This window comes from Choloepus didactylus, chromosome 19, assembly GCF_015220235.1.
Source record: "Choloepus didactylus isolate mChoDid1 chromosome 19, mChoDid1.pri, whole genome shotgun sequence".
In the NCBI taxonomy this organism is placed as follows: domain Eukaryota; kingdom Metazoa; phylum Chordata; class Mammalia; order Pilosa; family Megalonychidae; genus Choloepus; species Choloepus didactylus.
The window spans coordinates 25,960,577-25,981,564 of NC_051325.1; the positions used below are offsets into that span (position 1 = coordinate 25,960,577).

General features: G+C 40.5%; 1 protein-coding gene across 6 annotated transcripts in view; it reads right to left on the minus strand.

Moving 5' to 3' along the window:
- PLCB1 (phospholipase C beta 1) overlaps positions 1–20,988 on the minus strand; it is an 856,401-nt gene that overhangs the window by 277,203 nt on the left and 558,210 nt on the right. For all 6 annotated transcript variants that reach the window (XM_037811315.1, XM_037811314.1, XM_037811311.1 and 3 more), the window contains 2 exons: positions 10,875–11,032; positions 607–689 (listed from right to left, as the gene is read on the minus strand). In XM_037811315.1, the coding sequence (XP_037667243.1) occupies positions 607–689; positions 10,875–11,032 (241 nt within the window). The remainder of the gene's footprint in view (positions 1–606; positions 690–10,874; positions 11,033–20,988) is intronic.

Here is a 20,988-nt window from a genome sequence, read left to right on the forward strand (position 1 = left end):
CAAAATTACTTCGTGTAACTCAGTGTTAAATGCAGCCTACTTCGAAACAGGAAATGCTTACAGATATTAACAAATGGGGAAAACTAATGGGAAGAGGAAGGACAGGGAATTCAGTGGCCTGAGTTCGGTGTAAGTGCAAAGCAGCAGAATAGAATTTACAGTTCTCCCTCCACCAGCCCCGTGGTGTGGGGAACAGACCCTCTTTTGCATAAAGATTCTCATGCAAAAAATTGCATAAATTCTCATGCAATAGAAGGAGCTAACGAAGGAGGATTATAAAAGCGGCCCGTTGCATTCAGAATCTTTAATACAGACAGATATTGTGTAAAGACATGTGTTCCATTGCTTTTAAAAGGAAGAGTCCTTAATTTAAAAATCATACTATGTCATGAAAATAGAGTCCCCAATTCCAATGGATTATTTCAATGCTAATGAGATTTAAATGAACGAATTCCATCATCTACAGATGAAAAACATGCCACTTAATATATAACATGATTGAAGAACACCATCAATAATGTCAAATAATCTTAAATCTGTTGAACAATTATTAAACATGTCCTATTTAGGAACAAGATTCCCTGCAGAACTGAAATGAATACTCACGAATCTACGTGGTTCTCAAATGAAAGGAGGATTGGAAAAGGCGAAGTCTTAAACGCACACTCAGCAATCGCTTCAATCACTTCCTAAAAACAAGAACGTATAGGTATATCCAATATGCCAGAATTTACATATGTCTTTTTTTTTTCCTTTGCGGTTACACCCATTCATATGGTTGTCTTTTTTCATTTGCAGAATTGTAGGGAGCTGTGTGCTCTGAAATGGCTAGAAGGGGATGCAAAGGCTGCTGGACTGTAAATTTTCTGACTATACGAGGCAAAAGGAATGAGAATGAATTTTGGTAGAGCGGGAGACAGAATTGTAAAGAATGGCTCTTCCATTTTTCAATCACGTCTCCTTTTTTTCTAATGAAAGAAATCTAATCACATTCTAAAAAATTTAGAAAGCAAATTTTTCTCCCATTAATTCATCTTCTAAGTCAAACCACTATTAGCATTTGGTTATATTTCCCTCTAGTCTGTTTGCCATGTATTTTTGTAACTTAGTTGCAACTTAGTTTTCATTATAATATGTACTCAATTTTTATTTTTTGACGTTTTTATTGAGATATGTCACCATTTTAAAAACAAAAAAATGGTTTTTAGCATATTAACAATATTGGACAATCATCATCATAACCTAGAACATTTTCATCACCCTAAAAGGAAACTCGTAACCATTAGTAGCACTGTACATGCCACCCACCCCCCTCTCCCAACAGAAGGCAACCACTAAGCTACTTCCTGTTTCTATGGATTTGACTATTCTGAACATTTTATATCAATGAAATCATACAATACATGGCATTTTGTGTCTGGCTGCTTTCAACTTAGTATGTTTTCGAGGTTTATCCATGTTGGAACATGTATTAGCACTTCTTCCTCAATCTGTATTTTCTTCCAATGTGTATGCCATAAGCTTTAATATTTGTACACAATATTAGAAAATAGAAGTGCCATAATTTATTTAACCATTTCTCAGCTCTTGGACAGGCATATTTATGAGTTGTCATTCAAATAATTCTACAAAAACATTTTCATTTTTTCCTAATATTTTGAATTATTTTCTAGGTATGGAGTCTCAAAAGGAATATTATTGAATTAAAGAAAATGAATAATTTTATGTTATGCCATGTATCCCCAAATCACTTTTCATTTTAGATTGTCTAGAGCAATGCATGAAGGGGCAGGGTTCACTGCATATTCAGCTGCTCTATTTTTTCAAAATCTTTTTCTTATTTACCTGATATTAAAGTAGGATCTCATTTATTTTAAAATATCACTAGCAATACTGTTCAGGTCACATCTTTTCAATATATTGTCATATTTTCTTTTCAAGTGGGAATTTCTACTTCCATTCCTTATGCCTGTGCTTTTTCTACTATCCTCCCTACCTTCTCTACTTTCCCTATAGAATATATAGTTTTCTTTACATCTGTGCCAGAAAGCTAGCTCTCTGGCCCCAGAGTATAAATCAGGCTTTCTAATTCTGTACTACATTTGCATATATCCTCAAAGGAGGATTTGCTTATATGGAGCAAGAAAAAATCACTCTCTCTGCTTTTTCAGAAGTGAATTCATAGATCACCCTTCACATATAATCAGCTTTACTTTTATGATAGTTGAGTCCATCTATTAACTTACTATGAAATTAACTTACTATAAAAGGCAAGTGGCACCAAGATGTTGTACAATCTACTTGTGTTTGGATCCCATGTAGACTTACAAGCTATAAGATCTCAGGAAGAATCTGAGCCTTGCCTTGTTGATCTGTAAAATGGGATTGATAAAGCTCATTCCCCAGGCCTGTTGTGAGGATGTAGTAAGGAAATCTATGTAAAGAACCTAGTTCAATCTGGGCATATCTTCTCAACTAAACTGAGACTATTTACCTTCTTAGTGCCTCCATGCTTACCCTAAACCTTCCCTCTTAGACTCTTACTAATAAAGAGTAGCTGCCATTAATTGAACATTTATTTGTTCCATAGACATGTTATCTCATGCTACCAACATTCAATGGGAAAATATTAGTCACCATCTCACAGGTTACAAAATTGAAGCTCAGTGATATTAACTGACTTGTCCATGGTTATACAGAGGAGAATCCAAGAGCCAAATTCAAGCAGCTTTTTCTGGCTCCAGAGCTTATGCTTGTATACACCGTGGTAACTCCTACTCAGCTAATGACCTTAGCCAGTTAAGAGCAAAAAGAATTGATAAAAAATGTCATAAAAAAAGTGGGTGAGAAAATAAAAGGGCTAGATTTTGTTTGCTTCATACATTTGGCCCTAATTTATCTGCTAAAGGCCAAAATACCTTTGAACCATTTGCTCTCACACCTTTCAATCCATCAGCAATCCAAAATATATCTAGAATATAACTACTTCTCAGCACCTCCTAATACAAGAAACCATTGCAATAATTGCTCTGATATATTATTTTTCCCATTATTTCACTGCCCTTTTCTATGAGAGGATTATATTTCCACGTTCTGTTGGCAATAAGCTTGGCCATGTGATTTGTCTGGGTCAATGAAATGTGTGTGAAAAATGACGTGTCACTACCAAATCAAATCTTCAAGAACCATTGTGTGGATATGCCATTCTTCTTTCCCTTCTCCATGAGCCCAGAGGGGTCACCGATAGGGACTGTTATTTCTATGTGGATTCCAGACAGTGCCGATCAGAACAGACAACATCTAATCTTAGTGAGACATAAACCTTTGTGGTTGTAAATCACTGGAATTTGGGGGTTTCTTGTTATTGCACCAAAACTTAGCATAAGCTAACTGATTCAGACTTCTAACTGCCTTTCCGGCTTCTATGCTTGCCCCATATAGTACACACCAGAGCCAGACTGAATACTCCTAAACATGATTCAGATGATTTCACTCCTTTGGAACAAACCTTTCAATGGCCTACCATTTCACATAGAGTGAAATCCAAAATCTTTATCTTAATCTATACAGCCTGACTTGATCTGGCACCTGCTCTCTCAATTTATCTCCTTTCCCTCTCCCCCTTGCTTACCCTACTACTTTCCACTGACCTTGTTTTTCTTTGAATATTTTGTATTTTTAGAAGTGACTTTACCGATTGCCTTTCATACATACTCAGCTTAACTTCTATGATGGTTGAGTCCATCAAAAATAAACAACACTATAAAGAGGTAAGCAACATTAAGGTCTTACTTAATCTATTCAAGCATGCTTTCATCTGATCATCTTTGCACCCGTTCTTCCTTCTGTCAGAAACACTCTTCCCTAAGTGCATGGCTTACTTCCTTAATTTGGGGTGCTGGAGATCTTTGCTCAAATATCATATTACCCAATTTCTTCACCCCACAGTCCTACTGAAAATAGCATATCTCCAGCCTCTCTTTTTCTTCCAAGCTGATTTCTATTACCTTCTAGAAGGTACATCTCTATGTGCCATATCTGTTTGTTTTTGATCTCTCTCTCCCCACTAGAATGTAAGCTTCCTGAGGCTAAGGACTTTGTTTTCTTCACTGTAGTGTCCCTAGGGACTTAAGATGGTGTTAAGACACATTCTAGATGCTCAGTAAATAATTTCAGATGAATAAATGGACTTCTCAAATTCTACACAGAAGAGAAACATAATTTATGTAGTTATGTTTGCATTTATTCTTCTATTGACTGGTCCAGAGCTCAGCACACTTTTTCCATGAAGGGCCAGATATATTTTAGGCTTTGCTGGCCACATAGTTTCTGTGGCAACTATTCAACTATGCCTCTTTAGAACAAAAGCAGCCATAGACAATATATAAACAAATGGGCATGGCTGTCTAATAAAACCTTATTTGACAAAAACAGGTGGCAGGGTGAAGAGAGTTTGTCAGCCCCTGAACTAACTTGATCATTTGCTCAAGCAAAGCTTAAACCTTAATTGTACCCTATGATAAATATAATTTTGAATTACAGAAGTTTGAATATTGGTTTGTTACTCAATAATTAAGCTAACTTTAATATCTTCATTGCTGAAATTTCCAATCAGGTCTGAGTCTTACATTAAAATTCAAAACAAACAACAACAACAAAAAAAGTGTTTTAAAGGTAAGTATAAAAAGAAGTGAGAAGTGGAATTAGTTTTTTCTGGCTTTTCTGAAGATGATTGCTGTCCCTGACTGTTGCAGAAGTTCCCCAGCTCCCTGGACTAAGGAAAGTTGTCTGCAACTCACTCCATCAGCATTTCAGCCTGAAGGCAATTCAGGAACCCTGCTCCTCTCTCTAAGGAAGTGGGTTCTACAGACCCCAGGCCCCGGGTCTCCTTTGGCCAGTGAAATGTGAGTGCTTTCTGGTCCAGCTCTCAGACTTCTAGGGGGCTCAGGCACCTGTATTTCCCTGGCTCTTCGGGTCTGACTCCCTCTTTCCACCGCAGGGATGCTGATGTGGCCTGAACTGGCCCCTGGAGTTCCCAGGTCTTCCCCTCTTAACTTTCCTATCTCTCCCTTTTCCTGCCTCTGGCCTTGTGCACTTGACCTAGAATCCAGGTTTGCAACAGAGTCTCCAAGCTTCCCTGTTACACTCTGCTCCACTGCCGCTGGGCCTCCCACTGGACCTCTATGTTAAATTTGCCACATAGTTTGGGCTTCTGGTCCTTTCCTGGAGGTGAGGTGGATGCCAGGGGTTGTATGTGGAGGGCACTCACTGCCTGTACCCCAACAGCATTGCAAATGACCTAATTTAACCCCTCATTAATACCAGACGTAATAAGAATTCTTTGTATATATAATGCCATGACATTATGTTTATAGAAAGAAAAGCTAAAGCTTGGCATTTTCAATGTCAACTATTGTTACCAACAGCTAACATTTATAGAGTACTCACTGCATGCCATGCATTGTTCTCTGTGATTTCTGTGTATTAAGTCAGGTCACTGAATGCTTATAACAAACCTAGGAAGTGAATACTAATATCATCTCTATTTTGCTGATAGCAATCAGAGGCACAGACTGGGAAGGGAAATTTTACAAGGAATTGCAGCCAGTAAGTGGCAGAGGTGGTACTGGGACATTGCCAGCTTCAGAGCTGCGTTCTTAACTTCAATATTCTCCCTTCTCTCTTTTCCTTCTATCCCCCCCCCCCTTTTCTTTTTCCTCTCCCTCCTCATCTCCTCCATAAATTTAACCTTCAGCTTAGGAAACCTTTCAAACCAAAGAAGACCTTTACTGAATTCCATTTAATAACTTTAGTGGGAAGCTAACGAAAGCTCCAGAAGTTCCACTGGAAGACTTTTGTTCTTTTATGCCTTTGAAATTTTTTTTTTGCATGATGCACATGATCATTCAGGATGAGAAAATTAATTATTGCTTTTATGTTTCTTTCTTTCATATAAGCTCTAACTAGTGGACATTGGATGCAGAAATACCTTTCTGCTCAACTGCTCCTTACCAAGCCAAAACCATTTTTCAGACACATCCTACACTGGATTCATAATCAATAAGCCATATGGTTCCATTACTAATATCCAATGTGCAAAACTGCCCTTGAAATCCCTTATCCTTGACAGAAAATAGCAGGGTGTATTTGGCTATCCATTTTATGTTGCATTTATGTAGCATTGAAATTGCATTCTAAAATATTTCTCTCAGAGAATGAAGCTTTATTTTCAGAAGTGCTTGATTTAACAACATATTCAAATTTAATATGTTTTCATCATATACATTATCACACTACCCAGTTTTCCATCTTGTACAATTGGTGGTTACAAGAGAGCTACCTGTGGGGTATGGGATGGGCAGATGGGTATCTAGGGCGGGAAAGAGAAGCTGTGAGTGAGACCAGAGGGAATAAAGCCAAAAAGGGTGGAATTACCATGTCACCACCATCAGGAAGGCTAAAGAAATGGAGCAGAGAAACAGAAGAACAGATATATGGGATAAACAGTAAATAAAGCCAGGGTTCAAAATAAGAAGCCCTCCACAGAGGCTGAATTAGAGCACATCTCCGGTCTCAGAACATAACCTGTTATTTTGGTCCATATGCTAATAAATATGCAATACATGACAACAGAAACTCTGGTTTTTCAGGATATATTGCATGGAGGCTTCATGCATCGCATGTGGAGAGCAGATAAACTGTGAGACATAAAAATGAAGAACCGTTGCAACCAATTTATTTTGCTGCTGCAATTCATGCTGTAGCTTTACAATATTGTGTAATGACACAATGAAGGTCAGGCCCAAATGTATGGAATAGCCAAAACGGGTATACCTTGGGAGAATCTTTTCTTTGCCTATCAATATATTATACATGGAATTTCAAATGCAAGAATGCAGAAAGACAGAATGCACTTATCTGATGAACCTGGGCAAAAGAGACTAAAAATGAAGGTTATGCTGCATTTGGTCTATTTCCTTGGGGATGGGAAAATCCATTCAAAAAACATTTACTGAGCATCTACTCTCTACCAGGTCTTGTTCAAAGTGCTTGGGACAGATTAAGGAACAAAACAAAGAGTCCTGCCTTGGCAAAGCTTACATTCTGGTTAGAAGGAGACAGACAGTAAACAGGGAACAAAATAAATAAATTAAGCAGGGTGATAGAAGGTTATGAGTGCCACATAATAAACAGAAATATAAAGCAGGGTGGGAGTACTGGCAGTGTGGGGGTGAGAGCTGGCTACAATGTTCTAGAGTGGTTCAAGTAAGCTTCACTGAGGAGGTGACATTTGAGAAAGACTTCAAGAAAGTGCAGGGTGGGTCAGGTGAATACCTGGGGGAAAGCATTCCAGGCAGAGGGAACAGCCAATGCAAAGACACCAAGGTGGGACCCGTCTGGCACTTTCAAGGAACAGCAGGGAGACCAGAGTGGTTGGAGCTAAGTGAGCAAAGGGGAAAGTGATAAGAAACGAGGGAACAGGTCATGTAGGACCTTATCCCCTGCATCTCTTCTAACTCTTTCTTAAAAAGTCACCATACACACTGACTTCTGGAGAAGCATATTGTAGGCTGCTAACCATGCAAGCAAAATTTAAAGAGCCTCTCACTCTCAAGTGCCCACCTTGTATTTAGATGACCCTGAGAGTATCTCTTCAAATTTTGCATCCTGGGTGCCTTATTTGTCTCACCTAGTCCTGGCCCTGATGCCGAGAATCCCTGTGATGGTCTATCTGTCCCCAAACAGGTTGGCATTTCTACTACCCAAACCCATCCTCACCCACCCCACCCACATCTCTTCCAGAACTATCTATGCTGCTAGTGTGCATTAGCAGGAGGGCATAACTGGACAAACCAACCACTGGGGTGATGAGTTCCCTTCTCTCTTGGGGCATGCTGGTCACTTCCCCACCCTGACTCCAGCAGGCAGAGAAGCAGCAGTATTCATTCCAGTTTGGATTTGATCTTCGAGTGTCTAAACCTGTCAGCAAGTGTTTAGATGTGGTTGAGAAGCTGCACTTCTGGAAACCAGGAACAGAGGTTCAATCAGCCTGGGTGACACTGGGATTGCAGATGTGATTGAAGGACCACTCGTACGGTAGAGTGCACGAGGAGAATCACTACAAGCTTATGTGATGGCAGAGGCCAAGAGGCAAATACGCCACAGAAAATAAATAAGCCTTAGAATGTGCTTGAAGTTTATCCCTCTTTCCTCACCCCTGCCAAGGAAGTAAAGGACTTTGAGGCTTGCACATGTTAAAGAAGATATTATTCCTCAAAAGGAATCTGAGGGACAGACTGGGGACAGGGGGCAGGGGAGTGGGCAGAGCCTCCTGGCTGTGAGTCAGGATATAATACTCAGCTCTGTGGTGGCTCCACTGGGCCTTCTTGTCTACCTCTTCAGGGTTATCTCCCTTCATCAACAGGCAGATGAGCCCCAACTGTACACAACCCACTTCTGAGATCATCTGTCCCACTTTTTTCTTAAAGAGCCAACTTTTTACAGGTGACAAAGGACAATGGCAGGGGCTGGAGTGGGGGTGGGGGTATGAGCAATGAGAATGAAACAAAAACCCATTGATTGTCCACTTAAGAAAAATGCCAAGACTTTAAGAGTGCTCAATTTCAGTGGCAGAACTTCAAAGGATTTTGATCAGATTTAAGGTCAAGTCCCATAATTAATTTTTATTGTACAATTTAGTGAAGGGTGTTATTTTTCTCTAATTATTGTATCATAACCTAAGTTTAAGAATTCATGGAAAGTCAAGTTCCCTAGACACAACACAGTAAATATATTTTGAACTGCTAATAATATTACTTCTCAACACTTTTTTAACACCATCAACCATGGTATCTTTAAGCAGAAAAATCTGTTTAACTGAAACCTGGGTGTCCCTTGAAAAGCTTTTGCTGTTCTCTCAAGTGATAGCTGTTTATTTTCTCACATCTGAAGCACCTCAGTGCTAAAAGGTATAGATGGTGTCTTTTTTTTTTTTTGCTCTCAAACATTAGAAAACATTTTGCTCCCACTTCTAAAACATTACTTCTTAATTCTCTTATTTGATTTTTTAAAAACTCTACAAAACTCCAGTTTTTGAGAGGACACCAATCCGTTTTACCCCTTTCTCACTTCTACCATCAACTGACACACACACCCCAATGCCCACCTATCATCAAAGACTTTGGCAAGTGGTTCATTGTCTTATTCTTCATCCACAGCTTTGTCACCAAACTTAGTGATCACATCTGGTTTATCCAATGTTCTGGACTCTCAGTACTCTGACCTCCTCATTTTCAATGACCTTATTTACATTTCTCTTTAGCTACCCACACACTTGGGCTCTGTTTTGATGACTAATTACATAGGGCAAGAGTTAAGAGACCCAGAGCCAGTTCTAACCCGAGACTCAGGTAACCCAGGTAATGGGACTCGTGCCTTGTGACCTATGCTTTAGAGGTCTGTCCTCTGGTCTTTCTCTGTTGATTCCCTTCCAAAAGGGAAGCCTGAGCCAGCCAAGAGGACACGTCCCCCAAAGACTACACATCCTCCATTTAGATCACTCTCCAGGTACACAGGACCCCAGTTTTCTGTTCAAATGGCCAAGCCCCACTGTACAGGCCTCCTGGGGATGATTCTTTGCTGGGTGTGCAGACAGAATTTGGAAATTTGTGCTTCCAATGTGAGACCCTTTTTTGGTACTGGATAGAGCCAAGGGTGGAAAGAGAAAGGAGGTAATCAAATATCCACCATTCCTGGCTAATAAAAATGACTGCAACTTCTTTACTAATTACAGCTTTAGTCTTGCCTCCTTCATTGATTCATGAAGATATCCAATCATAGACTTACTTCTGCTTCCTGAAGCACCCAATCTAGCACAAACCCCTGCTTCATTGAACCCTCCCTAAATCACCTAATAAAATCCAAATACTGTTAAGTCTTCTCTAACATCCTCATACTGAGACACTATAGAGTTCCTAATGGTATGCATTCTCCCTTGTTGCAGAAACCAACAAACCTAACTTTGTTTCATTACAGGTGTGTTCCTAGGCACCAACATGCCAAAAGTTAGCCAAAAAGTTGACATATAACATTTAATATTCCATTGGTCATCACAGAATGAAATATTACATAATAATTAAATAATAGTAGTGATGATGATAGTGATGATGATGATGATGGTATTGATAAAGAAAGCTAACAAGCTAGACAAAAATCACACAATATGGGTGAATCTCCTAAACAATCTGAGTGAAAAAAGCAAGACAAAGAATAATGTATACTACAGGCTGAATCCATTTATATCAAGTTAAAAAACTAGTAAAACTACATTATTTAGTGATACACATAGAATTAGTAATACAGCTCTAAGGAAGAGCAAAATATAATTCTATGGTCACTATAAAACTTAGGATGGTTTTCACATCTGGGGGTGGGGAGGTTCTGATGGAAAAGGATACAGGTGGGATGTTGCTAGAATGCCAACATGGATCTATTTCTTGATTTAGATGGTATTTACATGGGTACACACTTTATATCCATTAGTTAAACTGTACCTTTGTTGTATATATGTATATTTCACAAAAATAAAATGCAAGAATAAGGGTGCTAAACATGACAAGACAACTAGAATGATATTTCATTCCATAATATTTCATTTTAGAAGACAGTTTCCTTAGAATTTGCTGTTCATGAACTAATTCACCTGATGCCAATTACCCATGGATAAGTTGCTAAATTTTAGCCTCTGAAACTGCAAACATGGTTAGTAGCCCATGGACCTAATTGTGACCACTGGGACTTCCTATCTTGGGAAGTTTAATCCTAAGGAGCCAAGTCTCGTCAGCTGCCTCTCTTAGCAACATTCATTCACCAACCTTGAAGGATATTTCAGTTGTCATGGTGAACCCATGGGTGATGACAGGTTCCTCTTCTGCTGTTCGTCCCTTCCAGCAGTCCAGCTCTACACAGCGACAACCAGACAGGAGCACTTGGCGATACATCTCAACGGAGGAGTTTCCAGCTAGCTGACCAGCTGTAAAACACCAACAAAACAAAACTCCAGAATCCCATGAAGCATGAAAGGCAGTGTGGCTTCAAAGAAAGGCTCTTCAACAATAGGAAAACAAACAGATTAAGAGCTGGAGCTGTAGTTCTCAAGCCTTTCTTCTGCCTCAACATACCAGAAGGAAACGACATGATCCCAAGTGTGATCATGGCTCTGTAACAATGGTTTGGAGGAAGAGAGAACTGAAGCAAGGAGGGCATTGTAACACTAAAAACTACTCATGTTTATTACCTGCCTACCATCTGTCAAGCACAGTTGTTAGGATTTGGCATACATTAATCCCTTTAATCTTCACAAAATTTCTCTGCTGTTATTTTTTTTTTTAATCCCCATTTTCAGATGATGAAAATGAAACAGAGCAGTTCAGTTGTCCAAGTTCTCCAAGATAGTAAGTGGTAGATCTAGGATTAGAACTCTAAAACTCAGTCTCAATTCTGACTGCCTCCTTAAAAGGGAATATTGCTGAAAGACTCTCCAAGATATTCTATTATACAACTCCTCTGCCATATTTGTCCAAGATGAAAATGCTTCGAAAAGCTAAACATATAAATGCTTCGAAAAGCTAAACATATAAATGCTTAGAAAAGCTCAACATTGTCTTTCCAAAAGTGCTCTTTTATAGAAATAAACTTAAATTCAACAAAAGGAGTGAAAAGTGTATACTCTGAAAAGTACAGAACATTCTTGAAAGAAATTAAAGATGACTTAAATATGTGAGAAGACATCCCAAGTTCATGGTTTGGAAGACTTAATATTATTAAGATGGCCGTATGCCTCAAATTGATCCACAGATTCAATTTCTTTCAAAATTCCATCTGGTTTCTTTGCAGAAACTGACAAGCTCATCCTAAAATTCATATGCAAGGGGCTCTGAAGAGCCAAAGCAATCTTGAGAAAGAAGAACAAAGTTGGAGTACTCACATTTCTAAATTTCAAAACTCTCTACAATGCTACAGTAATCGTGAAGTGTGGTTTTGGCATAAGGACAGACATATAGATCAATGAAATAGAATTGAGGGTCCAGAAACAAGCCCTAGTATTTATGATCATTTGATTTCTGAGAAAGGTGCTAAGACAAAAACAATCATTTCAATAAATGGCAGTGGGACAACTAGACAAGCACATGTAAAAGAATGAAGTTGGACTTCTATCACACACCATTTACAAATAATTAAGCCAAAATGGATGAAATTCCTAAGGTTAAGAGCGAAAACTTATAAAACAGAAGAAGACAGAGGAGTAAATTTTCATGACCTGGATTAGACAATAGCTTCTTAGATATGACACCCAAAGCACAAGCAACAAGAGAGAAAAAATAGATAAATTATACTTCATCAAAATTAAAAACCATGTGAATAGAACTTAGATACCCTAGTGTAGCAGTGAGAATTGCAGTAGTCAAGGCATCCAAGAGGTCTAAGGGCCGGAATGCAAGGATGTGGAAGCCAAAATAATCCTCTTCCACTCAAGAAGTCAAAGGAAGACACTAAGTTCTTGATAAATTGCTTTAAAAGATTAATAATAAGATTTCAATGCAAACCCATCATTAACACAGAAAGTGAAGCTTCTGATTTTCCACATTATAATATTCCCCTGATTTATACTCTATAAATTGCCACCAATTTTTTTTTATAGCCAGCTAAAAGATGACATGTTGAAGAAAACTGTTAAAATGACTTTGAAATGGACAATCTGCTTTGTGGAGACACACAGGACAAGTAAATGGGATTAAGGGCTTAATCTTATTTTCATATGCATCTCACAACACCCTACATCAGCATAACAAGAGGATGGCATTCTTGAGTTCTATAGAACACTAGTAAACGCACTGACAGGCTGATTAAGTAGGTTTGCATAATCACTTCTCTACCAGAAAAACAGGGCATTTTAAACACACAAATACATTTGCAAAAGCAGAAATGCTGACAAAATAATCTAGAAAGTTCCTGATGATGGATAATCAATTTGTCATTTATAATTGCCTCAAGATCTGTTGTCCTGACAAAGATTTACATAAAGGCCTTTGCTGCATAAAGAGCAAAGGAACAGTGGGAGCCAAGGAGAAATGATAGCCATTTATAGGTTATTCCTAAACTTGAGTGAGGGCTACCTTAGGTGAAGGAAATGAAGAATTCAAATAATTATTAAAAATGCTTGCTCCTGCAGAGAACTGCATCACTACTAAAGAGTAGAGCAGATTTTCTTGTGTACTGTCTAGGAGAGTAAGTAATTTACTGGCTGTATCCCATACAATTACATATTGCAAAATTTATGAGTCTATTTCACTAATACTTTGTTGAGTGTTACCAACTCCAGATTTTACAAACTCTGCCACAGATAAAAATGGATAAGATTTAATAGCAGAGAAAGCAGTTAAATATTAAACCCACACTAGAGTGTTCTATCATAAAAGATTCATACAGTTCCTAGAAACATTTTACTGGATTTACTTGCTAAAGATTTCTTATCAGGCAAAGAACAAATAGCAGGAATTTGATGGGCCTTGAGTACTGAAGAGTTCATGTTTTGAAAGGCAAAGTGAGGCCATGGGCAAAGGAAAGCAAAGGAATCAGGAAAAAAACAACTAAAGAATGGGAGGGTGTGTGTGGCTGCTTCTTGACCACCACTTAAACCCAATAGAAACCCTCCAAGATAAACTTGCTGCTCATTTTAAAAAGGAAAAATTTTTATTAGAAATATAAGTCTCCCGAAGAAAGTGTATTTCGAGAAAACCCACATTTATGCATAATTGTCCTGTTCCTTGGAATGAATATTAGGTTTCCTGTGTTTTCCTTCATTTATGGAGGTTTTATTTAAGCACATATATTAATATTCTCCATCATTCTCCCCTTCTTTGCCTAAAGCTTCAAAGCTGGTTTATTTTTCTTCCCTAGAATTCTCAATTCCTCATTATTACATCCCATCATCCATATGATTTCCATTTGATTAGCTCCAATAAATATAGCTTCTGGGGCCAGGGCATTGCAGGGAGTTGGGATTAATGATATGTGATGAGTCACTCAACCCTTGGTATTTCTGAAACCAGCATCTGACATCATCTCTGTCTGACTGTGAACACCCTTCTAGAGTATATTCCAAGTTCATGATTCAACTTTGGAGTTGACGCTCCATCTCCTATTAATTCATAATACTGTCTTAAGTCACAGTTCTGCAACTCTTCACTTTACTAAATTCATTGTGGGTGGCTGGTTACATTTACTTGAGCTTTATCTCCACATCCAAGGCATTCATGGATGGAAGAAACCAGAAAATTGAAAATAGCACTCCCTCTATTAACACAGGCTTGTGAGGAATTTCTCACCTGGCAAAGGCTGATCACTAATTGCCTACATTTATATTTATCATTATTCATTGCCTTTTTTTCAAACTCCTGGGCAAGAAGGTTCCAGAAAATGATGCATTTGTTAACTCAGTAACCTTCTTGAATACACTGTCTCCTTCAGCAAATGGAGATGGGGACCATTTCTCCTTGCTTTCAGTGAGATCATAGCCAATCGAGGTATATAATACCACAGCTATACTTGAGGGCACTCAAAATTCAGAGGATATGTTCTTCATCATGGCTGTAGAGTCATCGATTTGATCTGATCTCTCTCTTCTGTAGTTTGTGCCTGCTACCTCAATGAGAACATGAAACTCTCCTGAACAAAGACTGAACTATCACAAGATGGAGTAGGTAAGAAAGTGTCTGTGGAGGAGTCCAGTGTCATTCCTGTAAGAAAGGAATAAGTTTCGTTTTCACATAGAGACAGCATGGAATAAGGGAAATGGAGGCAAAACCAGTTTAAACAAGCCCCAGACAAAGAGAAGAGAGAATCTGCCTGATGTAAAGAGACATGAGGTAGTATCAGAGGCGGGAACTCATAGCAAAAAAATAAAAATTTGGGGGGGGCATTGGCTAATCAGTTCAAAATCTCAATAATGAGCTAGTTGGCTCTCTGGGATTGGCTGTACAAATTAAAATCTCAAAAGATGAATTAGTTAGTGTTCTCGGATAGGCTGTAACCTCTGTAGTACCCAGTCAATGGGGAAACAGGGGAGGGACTTGCGAATTAGGAGTAGGGGATTTAAACATCGCCATTCTCTTCCTCTGGCGCGCCAGCCTCCCGCGTGTTTGGCTGGACGCCCCATCTTGCAAGATTGTAAATAAATTCTTTTCTCCTCCAGAACCGAGAGAGCGTTTATTCCCTTACAGGCACCGCTTTATTTCCGACAACTTGGGGGCTCGTCCGGGATCCAAAGCTTCGGAGGGGGACCCCCGAGGTGGACAAAGGGAAGGCGCGCCCCGCTGATTGAGCGGTCTCGGACTCCGCCATTGGGGGCCCATCTCCGGCAGCTAAAGGGCCCGAGACCAGACGCTTGGATCTGCCGGTTGTGGATGAGAAAAGGGGGAAAGGGCTTGCCTCTGTTTGACCAGGCAACTCCGTGCACGGACCAAGGTAAGGAAAGTAATATATTGCCTTGGTGGTCGGGAATTCCTGATGAGTCTGGAGCTGCTTGTGTGTGACTGAGACGTGCGACATACTGCACGAAGCGAGTGCGGAGTCTCAATCTGCGGTTCCCTTCTCCCGCGAGGGAAAGGGCCAGAGACAGACGAAGCGAAAGGAACTGAGAGAAAGAAGCCCAGACAAGACTCAGGATGGGAAATAGAGGCAGTTGGCCGGCCGGGGAAGAAGAAAAGGGGGGCACCTATAGAGTCCCTCGGGGACATCCCTCCAGATAGCCCACTAGGTAGGATGTTAAAATATTGGACCGATAGCTATCGGACCAAGGGAAAGGACAAAAAGAAAATGATTAAATACTGTTGTTACATTTGGACTGAAGAAAGCATTTCACCACCAGACGTATTCTGGCCAAAGTATGGGTCAGAGGAGGACTGGCTCTGTGCCAACCTTGTAATTTATGTTAATGAGAAGAAACCCTTTTCTAAGGAGGAGTCTGATTATGCCACGTGCTGGCTAAAGAACAAAAAAACTCCCCTTTACCTTGTGAAAGATAAAAACCCAAACTTGGAAGATGAGTTGGTAGAATCTAAACCCTGGGACCCCTTATTAAGCCTTCCTCCTCCCTACTATTCCCCTCCTCCCCCAGGGCAGAGATTGTTAGAGTCTGAGGACCTAATAAGGTCCGCACAGGTTCCAGGGGAATCAGGAGGCCCATCGGCGCCAACTGCCCCACCAGATATGACCCATCAATGGTTGAGGAAAGAATTAATACAGTGCAAAAAGGATGTACAGAATTTTCCATTTCCAAAAACTCTTGAAGGAAAGAGAGTAAGGGAACATCACCCCGTTAAATCCCTTTACCCCTTGAGGGAGGTGCCTATGGGGCCAAAGGAAGTCGGGTATGTAAATGCCCCATTAACGAGTGCAGAAGTAAGAAACTTTAAGAAGGAGATGAAATTGCTAATAGAGGACCCAATGGGGCTGGCTGAGCAAATAGATCAGTTCCTAGGCTCTAGCCTATACACGTGGTCTGAACTTATGTCCATATTAAACATCCTCTTTACAAAAGAGGAGATAGGAATGATAAGAGGGGCTGCTATGAAAGAATGGGAAAGGCAACACCCGCCAGGGCAAGGGGTGATGGCAGCAGAGCAAAAATTTCCAAATACTGACCCTGATTGGGATAATAATGATAAAGAGGATAGGGCACAAATGAAGGATCTTAGAGACCTCATTGTAGAGGGAATAAAATTGGCGGTACCCAAATCTCAAAATTTGGATAAGGCCTTTGAGGTAAATCAAGAGAAAGATGAGTCTCCCTCTGCTTATCTACAAAGATTGAGAGAACAAGTAAGGAAATATTCAGGTATGAACCCTGATGACCCTGTAGCCCAGGGAATGTTAAAGGTCAGCTATGTGAAGGGATCTTGGCCTGATATTCGGAAAAAGATTCAGAAAATAGATGGATGGATGAATAAGCCATTGGAGGAGTTATTAAGGGAAGCACAGAAAGTATTTGTAAGAAGGGAGGACGAAAAACAAAAGCAGCAGGCTAAAGTCATGATAGCCACTGTTGACCACTTGGTCAAGAAAAGATTAGAAACAGGAAATGGGGGATGCAGACAGAGGCGAGATAGGGGAGGGGGCTGGGCTGATTTAAAAAAAGGAGCAAGGAAAATGCAGAACTCTGCAGGGTGTTATCATTGTGAAAAGCCTGGCCATTTCAAAAGGGAGTGCCCAGACTTACAGAAGGAGGGTCGAGTTATACCGCTAATGAATTTTGAAGACTAGGAGAGTCAGAGGCTCCTCATCTCAGAAGCCCACCGGGAGCCTTTAGTAAATTTAAAGGTGGGCCCATATCAAGAGGAAATTACATTCTTGGTAGACACTGGAGCAGCTTGCTCCTCTGTAAATCATCTTCCAAAGGGGGCCAGGCTCTCTGGCAGTTCCCTCACCGTCACAGGGGTAAAAGGGGAGGGATTTAAAGTTCCCATTCTTGAACCTACTAACATTTGTTGGGAAAATAATCAAATCATAGCTCCCTTGTTGCACATCCCAGAAGCTGGGAGTAATTTATTAGGAAGAGACCTAATAATACCTATGGGACTGGATTTAGAGGTAAGGAATGGACGGATTGAGGTTTTGGCCCTGCTCACTGAAGAAGATGAAAGAGACATTAAGGAGGAGGTATGGGTAAAAGAAGGAAACAGGGGAGGGTTGCAAATTCCCCCAATTAAAATCAAGTTAAAAAAGGAAGGGGAGGTCGTGTGCCAGAAACAATATCCTATTCCTCTTAAAGGAAGACAGGGACTCCAACCCATCATTGAGGGTCTCCTTCGGGATGGACTCTTGGAAACCTGTATGTCCTCTTTTAATACTCCCATTCTCCCCATTCAGAAACCAGATGGTAGCTGGAGAATGGTGCAGGATCTAAGGGCCATTAATAAAATTGTCCAGGTTCGACACCCTGTAGTTCCTAATCCTTACACTCTCCTGAGTAAAATTCCCTTCCATCATAAGTGGTTTAGTGTAGTAGATTTAAAGGATGCCTTCTGGGCCTGTCCCCTTGATCCAGAAAGTAGAGACCTGTTTGCCTTTGAGTGGGAAGATCCCTTCAATGGGCGAAAGCAGCAATACAGATGGACGGTCTTACCTCAGGGTTTCACGGAGTCCCCCAATCTCTTTGGGCAAGAGTTAGAGAGGGTACTGGAAAAATTTCCAGTCCCACCTGAAATCACCCTTCTGCAATATGTAGATGATCTATTAATATCAGGTAAAGAAAGGCAAGTGGTGGCTCAAGCTACGAAAAATCTACTGAACTTTTTAGGGGAACAAGGATTAAGGGTATCTAAAAGTAAACTGCAATTTGTAGCAAGGGAAGTTAAGTACCTAGGCCACCTCATAAGTGAAGGAAAAAGAAAAATCCATCCAGAAAGAATCCAGGCCATAGTAGAGTTGCCTCTTCCTCAAACAAAAAGAGAGCTAAGAAAATTCCTGGGATTGGTAGGGTACTGTAGATTGTGGATAGATTCTTTTGCATCTCGAACTAAAGAGCTATACCAAAAATTACTAGAGGAAGAGCCTGACAAGATAGAATGGGAGGAAGTGGAAATAAAGGCATTAAATGAACTCAAGCAGGCACTGGTGCAAGCTCCTGTTCTAGCACTTCCTTCCCTCGAAAAACCCTTTCACCTGTTTGTTACAGTAGATAAGGGAACAGCTTTGGGGGTCCTAACCCAAATCTGGGGAGGCCAAAGAAGGCCGGTGGCTTTCCTTTCGAAGGTTTTAGATCCAGTCTCTAGGGGGTGGGCCTGGGTGTGTTCAAGCCATTGCAGCAACTGCCCTTTTAGTAGAAGAAAGCAGGAAATTAACCTTTGGAGGGGCATTAGTAGTTAGTACTCCTCATCAAGTGAGAACTATTCTGTCTCAAAGGGCAGGGAAATGGTTAACTGATTCTCGAATCTTAAAATATGAAGCAATCCTAATGGAAAAAGATGATTTGGTCTTAACAACAGATCATAGCCTAAACCCGGCCTCCTTCCTCTGGAAGGGGCCTGAGCAAGTAGAGACCCCTGAGCATGACTGTTTAGACCTAATTGAATACCAAACTCGAGTCCGACCTGACCTAAGGGATCTTCCCCTGCACTCGGGGGAAAGACTGTTCATAGATGGATCCTCCAAAGTCCTAGAAGGAGAAAGGCACAATGGCTATGCAGTTGTGGATGGGATAACTTGTGAAGTAAAAGAAGCTAGCCGATTGCCCAATAAGTGGTCAGCTCAAACTTGTGAATTGTATGCACTAAATCAAGCCCTCAAATTATTAGAAGGAAAGGATGGTACAATATACACTGACTCTAAGTATGCCTTTGGGGTAGTCCACACCTTTGGAAAGATCTGGGAAGAAAGGGGATTAATCAATAGCAAAGGAAAAGAACTGGTTCATGGGGAATTGGTGAAACAAGTATTAACCAATCTACTCTTACCTAGAGAAATATCAGTGGTGCATATAAATGGACACCAGAAGGGACCTACTTTTGAGGCAAAAGGCAATAGGTTGGCTGATGAAAAGGCTAAGGAGGCCTCTCTCTACCCCCCTTTAAAAATAATGATCCTAATACCCTCTATCCCTAAGGAATTTGGGGTCCCTACATTCTCTGCCAAAGAAGTAAAAGAGTTGAAACAGTTAGGAGCAACCTTAAATGATCAGGGGAAATGGTTTCTCCCAGATGGCAGACAAATGTTAAATAAACAAATAATGAGGGAGATATTAGCAGTCCTACACCAGGGGAGTCATTGGGGGGTACAAGCCATGTGTGATGTAGTACTTAGACAATTTGGATGTGTAGGCCTTTATACAGTTGCTAAACAAATCTGTGAGCGGTGCATAATTTGTCAAAAAATTAATAAAAAGGTTTTAAGAAAACAGGTACAAGGGGGAAGAGAGCCGGGCCTGAGACCATTCCAGAGCATTCAAGTTGATTATACTGAAATGCCACCAATCGGTCGTTTAAAATATATTTTGGTAATTGTCGACCACCTCACTGGATGGGTGGAAGCCTACCCTCTATCCTCAGCTACAGCATTGGGAACTTCTAAAGTTATCCTTGAACAAATCATTCCCCGTTATGGGTTAGTGGAAAATATAGACTCTGATAATGGCAGTCACTTTACCTCCTGTGTGTTGCAGAATGTCATGAGAAGCCTGGGTGTCACTTGGGACTTCCACACTCCCTGGCATCCACCATCCTCTGGGAGAGTGGAAAGAATGAATCAAACCATAAAGGAACATCTTTCTAAATTAGTTTTGGAAACAAAGTTACCTTGGATCAAGTGCTTACCTATAGCTCTACTAAGAATCAGGACTGCCCCTAGAAAAGAACTGGGAATTTCCCCTTATGAAATGCTTTTTGGTTTGCCTTTCCCCAGGTGGACTGGAGAGCTCCCCTCCCTAGACACAAAAGATCTTTTTCTTAAGAATTATATACTGGCCTTGTCTTCTACTTTATCATCTCTCAGGCACCGTGGACTGCTGGCTCAGACCCCGCCTCTTGAATTTGCTGCCCATCGACATCAGCCTGGCAGCTGGGTTCTGATCCGGTCGTGGAAAGAATCCAAACTTCAACCGATCTGGGAAGGACCCTATCAGGTCTTGCTGACAACTGAGACGGCAGTCCGAACGGCAGAAAGAGGCTGGACTCATTACACACGAGTGAAGGGACCGGTGCCTGAACCAGACGATAAGTATCCAGCAACTCAACCTGAATCCTGGAAAGTGACTCCTACCTCAGATCCCCTAAGGATCACTTTAAAGAACATACTAGGAGGGAGGAAGGGCTGAATTAAACCCTATGTTTGCATTGTGCTCTGTGTATAGCTTAATGATGAAATTGCTTATACTGATCATAATGTTCTATATTCAAGGAGTAACAGGTTCTGCTAAGCTGGTTATAAGTGTAG